Below are 18,269 nucleotides of genomic sequence, written 5' to 3' on the forward strand. Positions count from 1 at the left end.
CACCTTAACCTCCTTTCACCTATCGCATTCCCAACGCCCCTCCCCCAAGTCACTCCTCCCTACCTTTTATCTTAGCCTGCTAGGCACACCCTCCTCATTCCTGAAGAAGGGCTTATGCCCGAAACGTCGATTCTCCTTCTCCTTTGATGCTGCCTGACCTGCTGCGCTTTTCCAGCAACACATTTTTAAGCTCTGCTCTCCAGCATCCGCAGTGCTCACTTTCTCCTTTTTTCTTACAGCCTCCTGTGAAGCGCTTCTGTGATGTTTCCTCCAGCATTTATAGTGATTTGTACCTGCCGCTTCCGGTTGTCACTTCCGGACAAATCACTATAAATGCCGGAGGAAGCGTCACAGAAGCGCTTCACAGGAGGCTCCCAAGCACTGAGGATGTCACCTAGACAGGGGACGAAACGTCTGCAACACAAATTCCCAGCTCGGCGAACAGAATCACAACAACGAGCACCCGAGCTACAAATCTTCTCACAAACTTTGTACAGTACTATAAGGAGAAAACTGCAAGCATCATACAGAATGTTCTATGAGGTGCTGGAAGCATTGTTGAAGGATTTTACCACTTTGTCTGAAAGTATATAGGAGTTGGCTTCTGGCTCATTGGCATACCTTAGATGACTTCAGTACACTACAGATTACAGTCATCTCCAGAGACTTTGCAGATCGAAAGTTCATGTTCAGCTCAAAGACAAAACGACACCATTTGCTGGTTCATTTCTTGGGACAATTTCCTGACCTATCGGAGTCAACCTGCCTAGTTTAAAATGTAAACAAAACCTGGCTACTATTTGTCAATCAGCATTAGCAGATTCTCCATGGCAACCTCTCTACCAATCAGACTCCACTTGCCAACACTCTCTTCTCATACTGTATCAATGTTGGTTTTCCTGCTGAATTTGTATTTTTGTGAAATATTCTATTGAGTGCAAAGTGAAAAGAACGGATCTTCACGTAACAAGACCACATTCAAACATCACAGCTTTAGTTGAGGCTTAGATGATTACAGGATTTGAACAAATCTCCTGTTTGAAGAGTCAGACAGTTGGCATGGGCAGAATTGGTGAGGTTCGTGAAGAAGTCAGCCAACAGCTGTCTGCACTCCTGCAGAATAGTACGAGTATTGGAGCCCCCGCCCCAGTGTAGTGGTATTTGTACAGTGAGAACAGTGCTTGTTGACTATGTCAGCAGGCTTGCTCCTTCTGACAGTCAGTACCTGCCACTGTGCTAGCATCAGCTGGGATCAGCTGTAGCAGCAGCCATGGTGGAATGTTATGCATCTAGGTTATCAAAAACTCAAATATCGAAAAGTCACCAACCACAATTGCCTTTAGCATGAGAAACAGCAATCTTCGAGCAGTTCTGATCTATGTACAAGATCAGCATTGTGTGAGAAATAACTGTAAACAGTGAGAAATAATTGTAATAAATCATTTGTGTATGTTTTAAGGGAGTGAGGGGGATAGATTACAAAGATGCCATGTACTTCTGTATTTTCAATTTGGTTTTGGACTGAGTTTAGATTCACATCATTATTTATGATGCTGGTAAACTTTGAAATAAGAGATGTAAACAAAGCACTATGGTTCATTTCTAGAGGCAAGGAATTGAAAGCAGAGAAATTTTGCTAAACTTCTGTAGGTCATTGGTTTTGAGCACAGTGTTCATCTCCATAGTGGGAGATGCTGAAGAAGGTGCAAAAAAGACATAAAAAGTTATTACAAAAGTGGAGATAACAAATAGTCATTTAGTTGTACAATTTTCTGGAAAATGTATATTTTATTGAAGGTTTTTGTCTTGTACTGTGTAAGATGTTTCACAAGAATACAAATTTAAAGGGAAACCTAACTTTTCTGCTGTATGTGAGGAGAGTGTCGATTGGTTGGCAAGTGGACTTTGGTGGAGACTTTTTATTCATTAATGGGATGTAGGTGTCATTGGCTGCACCAGCATTTATTGCCCATCCCAATTGTCCTGGTGAAGGTGGTGATGAATTGCCTTGAACTGCTGCAAATCTCCAGCTGTAGGTACAGCCATAGAGATCTGTTAATGCTGATTGACAGTTAACAGCCAGACGTTGTTTAAATTTTGAACTGGGCAGGTTGGTTGATCAGGGCAGTGACCTGAGAAATGAACCAGTGAATGGCTGTCACCTATTTTGTTGAGCTGAAACAGGAGCACTGCATACACAAAGTCTTCTGTCTGGAATGAGAGCAGGACTGTCTGTATTAATGTATGTATAAAATTAAAACAAAGCTTGAATATTAATTGTTGATCAGCAGTAATATGTGCATTCTCCATTGCTCTACCTAGATCACATAGACTGAAGCTCCCATATTTACAGGGAGGCACAATGGCATGTGGAAGACTGACATACCAGGGTTATGAAGATCCCACTGATAGTTAACTCATTGTGGTCTCATTAGCATACTGCCTTGTACCCAGCAGTCAACAAAATTGACAACCTGGCCAGTGGGTGGACGGGCAAGAAAACTAATGGCTAGGAGCTATAGCCAGTGACTTGTGGCAGTATTCCTTGGCACTGAGAAAGGATTAACTGCACTGCAACTTGCAATCAGGGGTGTTGTCACAGTTGGGAGGGGTTGGCAAAGCTGCCATTTGGAAAGGCTGGTTGTGGAGGCTGATAATTGCACCTGAAGTAAGTGTAGGTTGTACATGAAGGGCTGAATGGGAGCATCCTGCTTCTCCTGGCCTCCGGGATTCTTAAGAGGCAAGTACAATGGAGCTGGCTTTGGATCCTGTTTGGATCAGTTACTGGGAATCCTACAGTGCGGGCCACCCTCTCTTAGAACATAGAATAATACAGCACAGAACAGGCCCTTCGGCCTTCGATGTTGCACCAACCTGTGAACTATTCTTAATTTGTCCCCCTACACTATCCCATCATCATCCATGTGCTTATCCAAGGATTGTTTAAATCTCCCTAATGTGGCTGAGTTGACTACATTAGCAGGTAGGGCATTCCACATCCTTACCACCCTCAGCGTAAAGAACATGCCTCTGATGTCAGTCTTAAATCTATCCCGCCTCAATTTATAGTTATGCCCCCCCCCGTATATGCTGACATCATCATCCTCAGAAAAAGACTTTCACTGTCTACCCTATCTAATCCTCTGATCATCTTATATGTCTCTATCAAATCCTCTCTTAACCTTCTTCTTTCCAATGAGAACAGACCCATGTCTCTCAGCCTTTCCTCACAAGACATTTCCTCCAGACCAGGCAACATCCTGGTAAATCTCCTCTGCACCTTTTCCAATGCATCAACATCCTTCCCGAAATATGGCAACCAGAACTGTACACAATATTCCAAGAGTGGCAGCACAAGCATTTTATATAGTTGCAGCATGATATTACAGCTCCGGAACTCAATCCCTCTACGAATGAAACCTGACACACCTTCTTAACAGCATTATCAACCTGGATAGCAACTTTCAGGGATCTACATACGTGGACTCCAAGATCCCTCTGCACATCCACACTACCAAGAGTCTTTCCATTGACCCAGTACTCTGCCTTCTTGTTATTCTTCCCAAAGTGCATCACTTCACATTTAGCTGCATTGAACTCCATTTGCCACTTCTCATCCCAATTCTGCAGTTTATCTAAGTCCCCCTGCAACCTGTAACATTCTTCCAAACTGTCCACTACTCTACCGACTTTAGTGTTGTCTGCAAATTTACTAATCCATCCACCTATGCCTTCGTCTTAGTCATTTACGAAAATGACAAACAGTAGCGGTCCCAAAACAGATCCTTGAGGTAGTCCAAGCTGAATATTTTCCATCAATCACCACATTCTGCCTTCTTTCAGAAAGCCAGTTTCTAATCCAAACTACTAGATCACCATCAATCCCATGCCTCTGCAGTTTCTCCAACAGCCTACCATGTGGAACCTTATCAAAGGCTTTATTGAAGTCCATGTATACCACGTCAACTGCCCTACCCTCATCTATGTGCTTGGTAACCTTCTCAAAAAACTCATTTAGGTTTGTGAGACATGACCTGCCCTTGACGAAACCATGTTGACTATCAGAAATCAAAATGTTGCTTGCTAGAAGATTATAAGGTGTGTCGGGGGTATGGTGGCACAGTGGTTAGCACTGCTGTCTCACAGCGCCAGAGACCTGGGTTCAAATCCCGCTTCGGGCAACTGTCTGTGTGGAGTTTGCACATTCTCCCAGTGTCTGCGTGGGTTTCCTCCGGGTGCTCTGGTTTCCTCCCACAGTCTAAAGATGTGCAGGTCTAAAGATGTGCAGGTTAGGTGAATTGGCCATGCTAAATTGCCTGTAGTGTTAGGTGTAGGGGAATGGGTCTGGGTGGGTTGCTCTTCGGAGGGTCGGTGTGGACTTGTGGGCCGAAGGGCTTGTTTCCACACTGTAAGTAAGTAATCTAATCTCTTATAATACTTTCCAAAATCTTTCCTACAACAGAAGTAAGGTTCACTGGTCTATAATTACCTGGGTCATCTCTGCTGCCCTCCTTGAACAAGGGCACAACATTTGCAATCCTCTAGTCCTCTTGTACTAAACCTGTGGACAATGATGACTCAAATATCAAAGCCAAAGGCTCTGCTATCTCCTCCCTAGCTTCCCAGAGAATCCTCGGATAAATCCCATCTGGCCTAGGGGACTTGTCTACTTTCACTCCTTCTAGAATTGATAACACCTGTTCATAACTAACCTCGATCCTTTCTAGTCTAATATCTCGGACCTCATTCTTCTCCTCTACACTATTCTCCTTTTCCTGAGTGAAAACCGATGAGAAATGTTCGTTTAGCACCTCTCCGATCTCCACAGGGTCCACACTCAACTTCCCACTTCTGTCTTTGACTGGCCCTATTCCTACCCTAGTCATTCTTTTATTCCTCCCATACCTATAGAAAGCTTTAGGGTCCTCCCTTATTCTATTTGCTAAAGACTGCTTGTGTCCTCTCTTTGCTCTTCTTAACTCTCTCTTTAAATCCTTCCTAGCTGATCTTTAACTCTCTATCACCTCATCTGAACCATCATGCCTCATCAACACATAAGCCTCCTTCTTCTGCTTAATAATAGATGCAATTTCTGTAGTAAACCATGGTTCCCTTACCTTATCACTTCCTCTCTGCCTGATAGGGACATACCAATCAAGGACAGGCAATATCTGTTCCTTAAACCAGCTCCACATCTCCATTGTCTGCATCCCCTGCATTTTGCTATCCCATTCTATGCATCCTAATTCTTGCCTAATCGCATTACAACTGCCCTTGCCCCATCGATAACTCTTGACCTGTGGCATGTACCTATCCCTTTCCATTGCTAAACTAAACGTGACTGAATTATGGTCACTCTCCAAAGTGCTCACCTACAACTAAATCAAACACCTGGCCTGGTTCATTACCAAGCACCAGATCTAGTGTGGCCTCTCCTCTTGTTGTCCCTTCTACATACTGTGTCAGGAAACCCTCCTGTACACATTGGACAAAAACTGATCCATCCGACGTACTAGATTTATAGCATTTCCAGTCAATGTTGGGGAAGTTAAAGTCCCCCATAATGACCATCCTGTTCCTTTTACTCCTACCCAGAATAGTTTTGCCAATCCTCTCTTCCATCTCCCTGGAACTCTGCGGAGGCCTATAAAAAAAACTTCAAGCAGTGTTACCTCTTCTCTCCTGTTTCTAACCTCAGCCCACACTACCTCAGTAGACGAGTCCTCGTCAAAAGTTCTCTCAGCCACTGTTATACTATCCTTGACTAACAAGGCCACACAGCCCCCTCATTTATCACCTTGCCTGTTCTTAATGAAAGATCTAAACCCTGGAACCTGCAACATCCGTTGCTCACCCTGCTCTATCAATGTCTCCAAAATGGCCACAACATCGAAGTCCCAGATACCTATCCATGCTGCAAGCTCATCTACCTTATTTCGGATACTTCTGGCGTTGACGTAGACACACTTCAAACCAGTTTGTTGTCTGCCGGCACATTCCTGTGACCCCGAAATCCTATTCTTGTCCTCTCTACTCTCATCCTCCTGTGCACCGCAACTATACCTCAGGTACCCATTCCCCCTACTGAGCTAGTTTAAACCCACCCGAATAGCACCAGCAAATTTCCCACCCAGGATATTAGTACTCCTCTGATTCAAATGAAGACCGTTCTGTTTGTACAGGTCCCACCTTCCCCAGAATGAGCCCCAATTATCCAAGTAACTGAAACCCTCCCTCCTGCACCATCCTTGCAGCCACGTGTTTAACTGATATCTCTCCCTATTCCTTGCATCGCTATCACATGGCATGGGTAACAAACCAGAGATAACAACTCTGTTTGTTCTAGCTCTCAGCTTCCATCCTAGCTCCCTGAATTCCTGCCTTTTATCCCTATCCCTCTGTCTACCTATGTCATTGGTCCCGACATGGAGCATGACTTGAGGCTCTCCCCTCAGGACCCCAAAGATACGATCCGAGACATCACGGACCCTGGCACCTGGGAGGCAACACACCAACCGTGAGTCTCGTTCGTTCCCAATAATCCTTCTATCTGACCCTCTATTGAGTCCCCAATGACTAACACTCTCCTTTCCCTCCTTCCCTTCTGCGCAACAGGGACAGGCTCTGTGCCAGAGACCTGGGCCCCACTGCATACCCCTGGTAAGTCGTCCCCCTCAACAGTATCCAAAACGGTATACATATTTTTCTGGGGAGCGACCACAGGGGATCTGTCCACTGACTGTTTGTTTGTTTGTTTGTTTTATTTTCCCCCTTCGAACAGTCACCCAGCTTTCTTTGTGCCTAGGAGTAACCACTTCCCTGTAACTCTTATCTATCACAGCCTCTGCCTCCCGAATGATCTGAAGAAAACACTGACTTATATAAGAAATAAAAAAAATAAGAAGTCCCTCCTTTCCCAGAAACCTCTGCTCTCTGACTTCAAATATAAAAGCTCAAATCAGTGACTCACCGCTTCCGGCAGGCCCCTGGTCAAAGCTCCCGCCTTTCGAGTTGCTGCTGCCGCTGAAAAACTGTTAAATTTCAGTTGTGGTGCAGATTATGTCATTGAATTTGGTCACTAACTTTGAAATTAGATCGTGCATTTTGTTGGAGCCTCATTCAAAGTCTGATTTCTGCATTTTAGAAAATGAAGGCTGGGGCTGGGATAAAGTTGTTTGAATTTGCATTAGCTTTATTGTCACCCGTACTCTCATGAGTACAGTGAAAAGTTTACAAGTTGCCACTTAGGGTGCCATTTTAGGTACAAAGGTACCTAAGCACAGAATCTTGGTGTAAAGCAGAAAAATAAGGAAAATGAAATTTTGAAAAGTTAAACATTGCAGTCCTTCTTATTAAAAAGTAGAAGAACAAAGAAACATAGTTTCTGGTGTCTGGCCATGCTGGGCAGGCATTCCCCACAAGAACATGACCTCCCCCCACTCCATGCTTGGCTTTGCCCAGAACTGCCTGCTCTCGCTCTCTCCACCAGTGGCTCGTGCTGCCTGCTTTCACTGCCTTGCAGCCTGTTCCTGCTATTGCTGCCACCCCAGGCTGCCTGCCATCACCTCCAGGGACCCCCTTATGAGGCCATGTTGGGTGTGTTTTCCCCATGGCTGGCTCTATCTCCTCAGCGATGATCTCCTCTGCGCTGCACAAACTTGCACCTTACATAATGGCTGATGCTGGTATGTACTATACCCGAGAATCATCATGTATGAGCACTGGGATCATCACTGGATCCCAGATCACATGTTCGGGGAGCAGTTGGATGTCAGCGGAGGGGTGTGTTGGAGGCTGGCATCAAGGGCAGGGTGTGCCTCACAATGCCAGGCCTCCAATCAGGAACTCAGTGCCTTTGAACAAGGAACTCTTTTTGGGATCCTGCAAGCAACCCCAGAGATTTGTATGTTGGGCCCTTTGACAGTAGCGGTAGGATGATGATGGATATTAATTGCCCACTTATAGGTCATAACTAACGTTGAGATAGAAAAGCCATCAATGGATCTTCTTGCCATGACTTATTCAGGGTGGAAAGCAGGAAAGCAGCAGGGTCCCAACTTGTCTTTACAACAGCGCCATCAAACTGCCCATGGAGGAGGCATTAAATGCCTCTTACAGAGTAGCATTGTATCTGTTGTGATTCTGCTTTCATTAGAAGTGCTGTTTGTATATTTGTTGTGGTTATGATCATGATCTCTCGCACAATCTCTGTCTTTCTTTCTCATCCTAGCTGGTCATGCTGTCTTTTGTCTTCTTTCTTTTGCCATCCAGCCACTCCAGACCACCCAAGACTAGAGCTAAACGGTTTTAAATTCAAGTGCCAGTCCAGCACCAGCAAATGTTTCCAAAAGAGAAAATGCTGGAAAATCTCAGCGGGTCTGGCAGCATCTGTAAGGAGAGAAAAGAGCTGACGTTTCAAGTCTAACTGACCCTTTGTCAAAACCAGCTTGGTTTCAGATACCAGCATCCGCAGTAATTTGCTTTCAACCAGCAAATGTTTAACGACCTGACTTCAGTAGTCAGCAGTGAACAACATGCACTGTCTTTTCATTACCCTATGGATCTGTGTAATAGGGCTGACTCCCCCGGCCCAGACACACAGGCTGAGCTGAGGCCACATGTCCGCAGATAGGCCCGGGTGCCTGAAGGAGAGGAAGCAATGGCGAAAGGGAAGGACGGAGATTGGTACATCTGGAGCAGTGTCCGATGGGGAACAGGAAGTACAGAAATCATGCACCCAACGGTCTGTGGCTCCAGCTCGGACATGGAGGTCGCGGGAGTGGCAGCGGCGGAGGACCAAACCCAAGACCTCCAAGCCTGTTACAGAGACCCAGGAGCCTGCTTCAGCATTCCAGCTGATGTCAAGCAGTGGAGGAGGAACATAAAGAAGAGAGAAAGATGAACTCTTGCAATAAAACCTTGCATTGCATTCAGTGTTTCAAGACAGCGCCAGAGTGTGGCTGCACTTTGCATATACCACACGAAAAACACTTCTCACTGTACAGTAGCGTCTCGGACTTATGAACTTAATCCGTTCCGGAACCCGGTTCGCGAACTGAATCAATTTTTCCCATTGTTCAGATAGCGTAAGAATGCTTGGACGTAGCAACGAATGCTGTTCACAGCGCACTCGCCAAAGACGAACTGAATGAGATCACACGGGGCCAGAGAGCTTTTGCGTTCCACAAGCACGTAGCAAAGCAGAACAATGAAACCACGTGGTCGCACATGGGCTTTTTGCGTTCATACCTTTGTTCGTACCTTGAATTTCGTACGTACGTTGAAGCAAAATTTTACGTACAATCCTGTTCGTAAACTGATTTGTTCGTGAACAGGGTCGTTCGTATGTCGAGGCGCTACTGTATTTGTATATACATGTGACAATAAATCTAAATCACATCAAATCCATAGATGTTTGAATGCTTTAAGCAGCAACATTCAGTCATTTGTTCACAGCATGGTGCCCTCTACAGGCTGTCTGGAAACTACAGAAATAGCAAGTGGCAATGTGCCTTTTAGGACAGAACGACTGTAGATTGAAGGATTCACAGTCAGACACGTAGAGTGGATAAGTTTGTACGTGAGGTTGAGAATATTAAACTCCCGACATCAGTGGGCAACTAGCCAATGTGAGATGATGCATAAAAGTGAATGGAATTTGGTGTAGGTTAGAATATTGGTAGTGGAATTCATGAAGAGCTGAAAATTTATTAAGAGCTGAAAAAAAGAACAAGGGAATACTCAAACCTGGAGCCAAGTAAAACTTGGCCAAGTGTTTCAACATAAGAAGAGTTGAGGCGGAGTCACAGACGAGCTATTAAAAGTGACGATGCTTAAAATTTCTTTGAGTAGTCTGTCTTCTTTGTTGAGCAAAATAGTTATATGTGCACATTGGTTCTCTGTGAAATGCACAATGTTTTTCATGAGACTTCCAGTTGCATTGTGTTTGCACTTGACATTTGTGCTCTTTCGCATCAAGTTTCTTCTCAGAGATTTTCTAAACTTTAATTCTGAAATGAATCACACCATCCATGCTATTGTAAAACTATTATGTATTCTTATTTTCAGCATTGTCACAAATTTACATATAATAATTAACTGTATCAGAGCTGAGCCTTCTGGCACACTGTTGTACTAGTAACTTTAATGGAATTACACTGTAAGGTGGGACATATGGTAATCAGAATTACCATTAGCCTTGTGTAACACCGTGGAGTCTATGTCTGAATATGCAATGGTAGCTGTGGCCTCGTAGTGTTGGCAGTTCCCACATCTTTGCTATCTGCAAGACCCCACACAAGTTTGTTAGCAATGCCATCCAGGTGTACTGATCCTGAACGGTGAAAGTGGGTCTCTGGGTTGGAGGGGAGATGGAGATTGTGGAAATCATGTCAAACTTGGGGTCTGAACCTCCAAAGAAAAGGTGAGTTTTAAAAAGATGTTATGGGAAAAGAAAACCACTGATGGTAGATAACGGACTTGCCTGGGTGGAGTGTCCCTACCCTGCCCCCACCTTTGCACAGCCCAGCAGGCTTCACAGCAGATTACAACCTGCATGTAACACTGGCTCAGATCCTCACCATTCACATGCCACTCAGAGGGAACATTCCCTTTACCTGTACATTTGGGATGGAGAAGTAGAAACCCTAAGAAAACAGATGTTTATATTTACTTTGGGGTTCGCCACACAGTTGGATGCCTCTGCGTAAACATTTTACTTTCTGAGGATAGTTATTTTAGTTAGTAGTCAAACAGTAAATATAAAACTGGTATGTTTATTTATTTTCAAGGAGGTCTTTCAGTTTATCTCATTCTCCATCGCATCTTTGGAAACCACCAAGTAGATGTTCAAGTGTAAGCAGTTTGATCAGCAACTACTCACAAGTAAGTATCAAAATCATAAGCTGATATATGCACTTTGCAGAGATAATTAAACATTGCTGAATAGTACTCTTATTTTGTGTAATGTTATTACTGATCTTCTCTTACTCTGATGGCAATCATCAATTTTTCTCTAACATTATGATGATCTACCATGTATTGGTTAATTTAAGTGAAACTCTACCTTAGCACACTTTATGCATTCATAAGAAATAGGAGTAGGTCATTTGGCCGTATAAGCCTACCCAGCAATTCACTGAGATCATGGTTGATCAACTCCAGGCCTCAACCTCTCTAACTCCCGTTGAAATCCTTTCAATCTTCGAGTCTCCACAACCTTCTGCAGTAGAAAACTCCAGAACTCAGTACCCTCTGGGAAAAGAAATTCTTTCATGGCTCCGTTTTAAATGAGCGTCCTATTATTCTTTAACGATGTCCACTACTGAAGCATCTTTTCAACTTTTATCCAATCAAACCACCACAGGAAGTTTTGTGTTTCAATATGATCACCTCTCATTCTTTTAAATTAAAATTCTAATGTTTGAACTTTTGATTTCAGAATGTGGGTCTTGCTAACAAGATTGCATTTTTATCCCACATCTGAGTAGATAGTATGATGAAGGGGGACTGACTGAAGGCACATAGAGGCCAGATCAGGCAAGGATGGCTGATTTCCTTCCGTTAAGGATTTTAGGGAACCACTTGATAAGCTGGGAAATGGTGAGAACAATTTGATTTTTTTTGTTAATAACCATCCTGCACCCATTTAGGGCCCATTTGTTCATTTGGATTTGAGGTTTGTTTTCTGAAAAAGTAAGTTATATTGATTAAAGTTGCACCAAAGTTGTTTGCTATAACATAACTAATATCCAGATTCCATCTTTGTGTAGGCTCCAGACTCTTTATTGAATCCAGAGATAAACAACCCATTGATGGCAGAGCAGCTGGAAACCTTTGATGAGTTACGTGCTGAACTTGATCAGTCTGATATAAAGCAGAGGGAGATGCAAGAGAAGATCCAGCAGATGGAACTGGAGAAGGAACAGTTACAAAGGACAATAACTTTGAATGAGCAAACTGCAGAAGCTATGAAGAAATCAACTGCTCATACCATGGAAGAAAATCATAAACTGAAGCAGATGTTGGAAGAGTTGAATCAGAATTTTGCAGGTTCTGCTTTTGCTCAAGAAATTGTTAAGGAATTTCAAAAATCATTGCAGATATTAGAAGACGGTTCCATTGAAAAACAGAAGGAGCTTCAGAGGAAGGTTTTGGAGCTAGAAGACTGCACAGCAAAGTTTCAGTCATTAACACAAGAACTGGAGAGGATCAGGATTTCTGAAGAGACCAAAACTGGCATTGTTAATGAGCTTCAGACCAAGCTAATTGCAGCAGAACAAAAGAATGCAGAGCTGCTCGCAAGAATAGATAGTATTTTGACTGAAAAGGGGCAACTAACAGCAACCCACTATGATTCAGCACAGAAGATCCAGGAGCTTCTTGACAAGCTGAATGAGGCTGAGTGGGAGGAAATTGGCTTGCAGAGATTAAGCAGTATACAGCAGTCTCAGCTGAACAAGTTAAAAAATGATTTGGAATCAAAAGAGTCCTTAATAAATGAGCTTGAGTTGAAGCTACAAGAGGCAGCTTCAAATCTTCAGGAGAAAAATGCTATACTTGCAAACAAAGATGAAGAGATAGAAAGTACCCTGAATAAGTTGAAAGAAATTAAAAATGTACAAGAAATGGACACTACGGATCTTGAATCAGGGCAGAAGTCTGTTCAGGAATTGAGAAAAGAGCAAGAAGAAATGCAAATCAAATATAAAGAATTAAAGATCACTTTAGAGGAACAAGCAAACACTCTTTCCAACAATCTGAAAGCCAAAGAATCGGAATTAACTGCTGCTCATAACCAGGTACAAAATCTTCTGGAGATTCAGAATACGCTTTTAGGTGAGAAAGAAGATCTTACAAAAAAAACACAAGATTTAGAAGAAATGCTCGCCAAACTGAAGACTAGGACAGAAGATCTTAATGTTGAATATCAGAAATTGCAAGTTGAGAGGGAGAAACATCACCAGGTTGTGCAGAAACATGTTGAAAGAGAGGAAGAGTTGGAGAAGGTGTGTTTAACTCTTGAAACTGAGATAGACAAATTGAATGCATCAGAGATGCAATTGCAGGGCCAAATAGCGGATGCTATGGTGACAGTGGATGAAAAGGAAACAAGGTTAAGGGAAGAAAACAGGCAGTTAAATGAGAAACTGCAATGTGCTCTCAGGCAGGTTAAGAGAGCAGAAGCAAAGCTGGAAAAGAATCAGGTGGAATTTGATGATTTGAAAGCAGAAAAAAATAAGTTGAACGACTGCTTGCTAAACCTCCAAGGATGTTGCCAGGCTAAGGGAGAACTGATTTCAGACCTGCAGAATAAATTGGTTGAATCAAAGCAGAATGAACATGCACTTGTTTCCCTTCTAGATAAGAAGGAAGGTGCTTTGCTTGAAAAGGTTAGCGCATTAAAGGAGTTTTCCGAAAAGATTGAGAAAAGTCAGGTAGCTATAGAGGCTTTGGAGAGAGAAAAGTTGAATCTTGAGAGTAACTTTAAGCAGCAGATGGCACTTTCAGAAAGCCTAGTACTTGAGCAAAATGCAGTAGTGGAAGCTCAGCTACAGGCGAGAGAGCTTCAGGAGAAAGAAATGCAGGAGATAAATGCAAAATTAATTTCAATTAAAAATCAGCTTGAAATCCAGCTGGCAGAAGTGACCAGGTTCAAGGCAGAGAGTGAAGAGCTCAAGTCAAAGCTTAAACAGGCACTCGAGGAAAAGGAAAGTATATGCAGTAATCTAAAACTTTCAGTATCTTCCAAGGAAGAATACAGAGCTTTGGTTCAAAATCTAAAAGAGCAGATACAATCAATCAATCATGATCATGCTGAGAAACTCTTGCTGATTAAAGAAAAAGAAGATTGCCTTAAAAATGAAAGGGAGAAGTCAGTGCAACAGGTAATTGAACTTGAGGAACAACTTCTGACTGCTAAGGAAGAGTTGTCCCAGTTGAAACAATATATTGAAAAGATTGATCTTGAAAATGTGGAGACCAAAGATCTACTCCACAGGATGAACACTGAAATTGCGGAACTTGGTATGCAGATTTGTACACTCAGTGCAGAAAAAGCTGACGCTGAGAAGAAATATATTGAAGTTTCTCAACAGCAAATAGCATTCTGCGAGGAGGTCAAAGCAGAACAAAACCAACTGAATCTTGATGTTTCCAAACTCAAGAGTGAGAAGGAACAGCTGCTGGAAGAGTTAAGGCGATCGAAAGAGTCCGAAACAACTATCAAAGAGCTGCAGAGAAATCTAGCACAAGCCCAACAGCAAGCAAAGGGCTGCCAAGAAGCTGCAAGAGAAGAATTGTCTGCAGTCAAATTTCAGATGAGTGGAGAGATGATGGATTATCAGAATAAACTAAAGGTGATGACTATGTCCTCTCTTTGTAGTTCTCTAGTCAGGGAGTCTGGTTAATGGTTGTAATGTAATACAGAGAGATTCTATTTAAATTTTAATGCTGTTTAAGATACAGAATAAGCTGTGAAGAACATCACTAATTTCAGTGAAGAATTTTGAATTTAGTAGATTTTATAGGCCTAATACCTGCAATTTACCTGGCTTTGATAATTTTTTAAATTGAATATTTGACCTCAAATTTCTGTTGTCATATTCATTTTGAAAATGATGTATTTATCTTTGTTCTATAACTTTTTTTTTAGCACTTCTTCCCTGGACTTCATGTTACCAGTAATAGACAGCCTATACCCAGCTTACAAAGATATTGTTAAGGGCTCTTGTGGTGCAGTGGTAGTGTCCCTACCTCTCTGGGCCAGAAGGCCTGGGTATTTAGGTCTGTCTGCACCAGAGATCATAGAATCCTATAGTGCAGATTGAGGCCCTTCGGCCCACCAAGTCTGCACCAATCTTCTGAAGACCATCCCATCCTATCCCTGTGACCCCATATTTAATCCATTTAGTCTACACAATACAGACAATTTCCCATGGCCAATCTACCTGACCTGCACATCTTTGGACTGTGGGAGGAAATCGCAGCACCCGAAGGAAACCCATGCAGACACAGGGAGAATGTGCAAACTCCTGGCAAGACAGTTACCCAAGGCTAGAATCAAACTCCTGAACCTGAGGTAGCAGTGCTAACCACTGGGCCACCTTCATGTCATATCATGTCTGAATGGGTTGACCAAATGTATTTAGGCCCAGCTTATAGTTCCGCTTGTACTGATGTAAACCATGTGCTTGGAGATGAGTGGTAACATTCTGATGGAGGGCTTATGAATTTCAACTCTCTTACTCCTCGGATCCTGCTTGACCTGCTGTGCTTTTTCAGCACCATGCTTTTCGACTATGAATGATAACAGCTTGCTGATTTTGTCTATTCTGCCTGACTATGGGAAAACCTTTCTTAGCCTCCCCTACTTTAAATAGCTTGTCATTTTATCATTTAATAATTTTAGCAATGTATTAGTATCCTTTCTGTCTGCATGTATTCCCTGTTCAGGTTAGCTGTAATTTGGTCTAGCATCAGATGTCAATGATTTGAATTGCTTTCCTGAATTTTCCATTGGATTAGTGAAATTTGTCATTTCCTAATTAGGATCAAGTTTCATTATAAATGTAATTATTGCATTCACTTTACCAAAGGATATTTTGAAGAAGTAACAAAGAGGATTGATGAGGGCAGAGTGGTAGATGTGATCTATATGGACATCAGTAAGGTGCTTGACAAGTTTCCCCATGAGAGACTGGTTAGCAAGATTAGATCTCATGGAATATAGGGAGAACTAGCCATTTGGTTACAGAACTGAGTCAAAGGTAGAAGACAGATGGTGGTGGTAGAGGATTGCTTTTCAGACTGGAGGCCTGTGACCAGTGGAGTGCCACAAGGATCGCTGTTGGGTCCACTATATTTCATCATTTATATAAATGATTAGGATGTGAGCATAAGAAGTATTGTTAGTAAGTTTTCAGATGACACCAAAATTGGAGGTGTAGTGGACAGCGAAGAAGGTTATCTCAGATTATAGCGGGATCTTGATCAGATGAGCCAATGGGCTGAGAAGTGGCAGATGAGGTTTAATTAAGATAAATACAAGGTGCTGCATTTTGGGAAAGTAAATCTTAGCAGGACTTATACACTTAATGGTAAGGTCCTAGGAAGTGTTGCTAAACAAAGAGACCTTGGAGTGCAGGCTCATAGCTTCTTGAAAGTGGAGTTACAGGTAGATAGGATAGTGAAGAAGGTGTTTGGTATGCTTTCCTTTATTGGTCAGAGTATTGAGTACAGTAGTTGGGAGGTTATGTTGCAGCTGTACAGGACATTGGTTAGGCCACTTTTGAAATATTGCATACAGTTCTGGTCTCCTTCCTATCGGAAAGTTGTTGTGAAACATGAAAGGGTTCGGAAATGATTTACAAGGATGTTGCCAAGGTTGGAATATTTGACCTTTAGGGCGAGGTTGAATAGGTTGGGTTTGTTTTCCCTGGAGCATCGGAGGCTGAGGGATGACTTTATAAAGGTTTACAAAATTATGAGGGGCTTGGATAGGATAATTAGACAAAGTCTTTTCCCTGGGGTGGAGACGTCCAGAACTAGAGGGCATAGGGTTTAGGTGAGAGGGGGAAGATATGAAAGAGACATAAGAGTCAACTTTTTCATGCAGAGCATGGTGCATGTATGGAATGAGCTACCAGAGGAAGTGGTGGACATTTGCAACAATTAAAAAGTGCCTGGATGGGCAAATAAATAGAAAGGGTTAGGAGGGATGTGGGTTGGTTGCTGGCAGATGGGACTAGATTGGGTTGGGATATCTGGTCGGCATGGATGAGTTGGACTGAAGGGTCTGTTTCCGTGCTGTACATCTCTATGACTCTATATTGCTTTATGTTGGAATTAGAATGCAATTGCAACAAATAATGATGTGATGCAAATTTTTGATAATGATACTTTAATTTTGACAGACTGTTAATGAAGAGTTGGAGGCTGTGAAAAAGGATCTTAATGGGCGACAAACCCAAATAATGTCAATTAATAAACAACTCGTCGAAGTTCAGGTGAGATGAACATATACAAACACTCAAATTGAAATTAGTATGTCAGAATTTTTGACTCAATAAATCTCGATAATATACCTGCATTTCATCGTGACTTAACATTTATAATTGTTTTTTGATACATTATCATGAAGGATTGTAATCGCAAATTAATGGATGAAGTGGAACAAAAAGAACAAACAATTGTGGATTCACAATTATTGAGAAATGAAAAAGAGGAGAAGCTAAGATCCCTTTCTGAAAATTTAATCAGGTATGACTTTAAAATGTGGTAGGAAAGTTAGCCTCAGTCTCATCCATTGCATTCTGGTTTGTGTTTTGTGTATAGATTGCTGGAACTTATTTGCAGATAGTTGTAATTAAACTATAAGCTGGAAGCACTGATTGGTACAGCTTTCTATTTTTCTTCCACAAGAGATCATACAGTGTGTTCTCCATTTGTTTGAGTGTGATGTTGTGAGACATCTGCAAGCTGTGTGGCTAACATTTTATCTTCATAGCAACTTTAAGCACTGCTGGGTTTTGAATATATCTGCCAGTTTATTTGCAACAGTCAATATTTCTGTGATTAAACATTTAAGGAAAACAGCAATCTAAATTTCTAACTTCTTCCAAACTTCTTAGTAATGCTAGAACCCAGGAACACCAGATGCTTTGTGCTCAGTTCTTTTGGAGTAAAAATGATGGAAGTACCTTGTTTGACATGCTTATCTCCTTTGCATGGTTAAGACTCACCTCAAATGGAGATTTTGATGTCAAGAAATAGATCCAGAAGTACACTTTTTCTACCCTATGGTTCCTTCCCCAACCTTGAGAAAGTAGCAACACTATTCAGGTGCTTTGTTTCCAAGACAGTATTATGGGTGAATGTGATACAGCCCTGAGCATAGCAGAGCATATTTATTCTGTCCAGTCAATAGTGCCAGTTAGCTCAAGGTAAACTAATCTAGAAATTGGTTAACTTATAAGGTAGATGGAACTTCCAGTTCAATATTTTTTAGTTTGAGGAATGGTAGAAAATTTGATGTATTTCACTGGAATAAGTTATAAATGCTTTATAAAAATACAGTTGTTGATTTACAGTCAATTCCATGCTATCTTTCAAAATAACAAGCAAATCTGCGAAGCTGACGTATGAGATCATAGAATCCAGTATTGCATTGAATGTTTTATTGTTAAGATCCTCAGGTATCATTTTCGTTTTATTAAATGTTAGGCATATTGGAGGAAATGCGATCTGATTGCAGGGGCAATTAGTGAAGC

General features: G+C 42.1%; 1 protein-coding gene across 5 annotated transcripts in view; it reads left to right on the top strand.

The window, feature by feature from the left end:
* fyco1a (FYVE and coiled-coil domain autophagy adaptor 1a) overlaps positions 1–18,269 on the top strand; it is a 186,214-nt gene that overhangs the window by 28,571 nt on the left and 139,374 nt on the right. For all 5 annotated transcript variants that reach the window (XR_006315927.1, XR_006315928.1, XM_043719437.1 and 2 more), the window contains 4 exons: positions 10,791–10,884; positions 11,772–14,357; positions 16,914–17,006; positions 17,141–17,259. Coding sequence is in view for 3 of the 5 variants with exons in the window: in XM_043719437.1 (XP_043575372.1) it covers positions 10,791–10,884; positions 11,772–14,357; positions 16,914–17,006; positions 17,141–17,259 (2,892 nt within the window). In the remaining 2 variants the exon portion in view is untranslated. The remainder of the gene's footprint in view (positions 1–10,790; positions 10,885–11,771; positions 14,358–16,913; positions 17,007–17,140; positions 17,260–18,269) is intronic.

The sequence above is a fragment of the Chiloscyllium plagiosum genome, chromosome 29, assembly GCF_004010195.1.
Source record: "Chiloscyllium plagiosum isolate BGI_BamShark_2017 chromosome 29, ASM401019v2, whole genome shotgun sequence".
NCBI lineage: Eukaryota > Metazoa > Chordata > Chondrichthyes > Orectolobiformes > Hemiscylliidae > Chiloscyllium > Chiloscyllium plagiosum.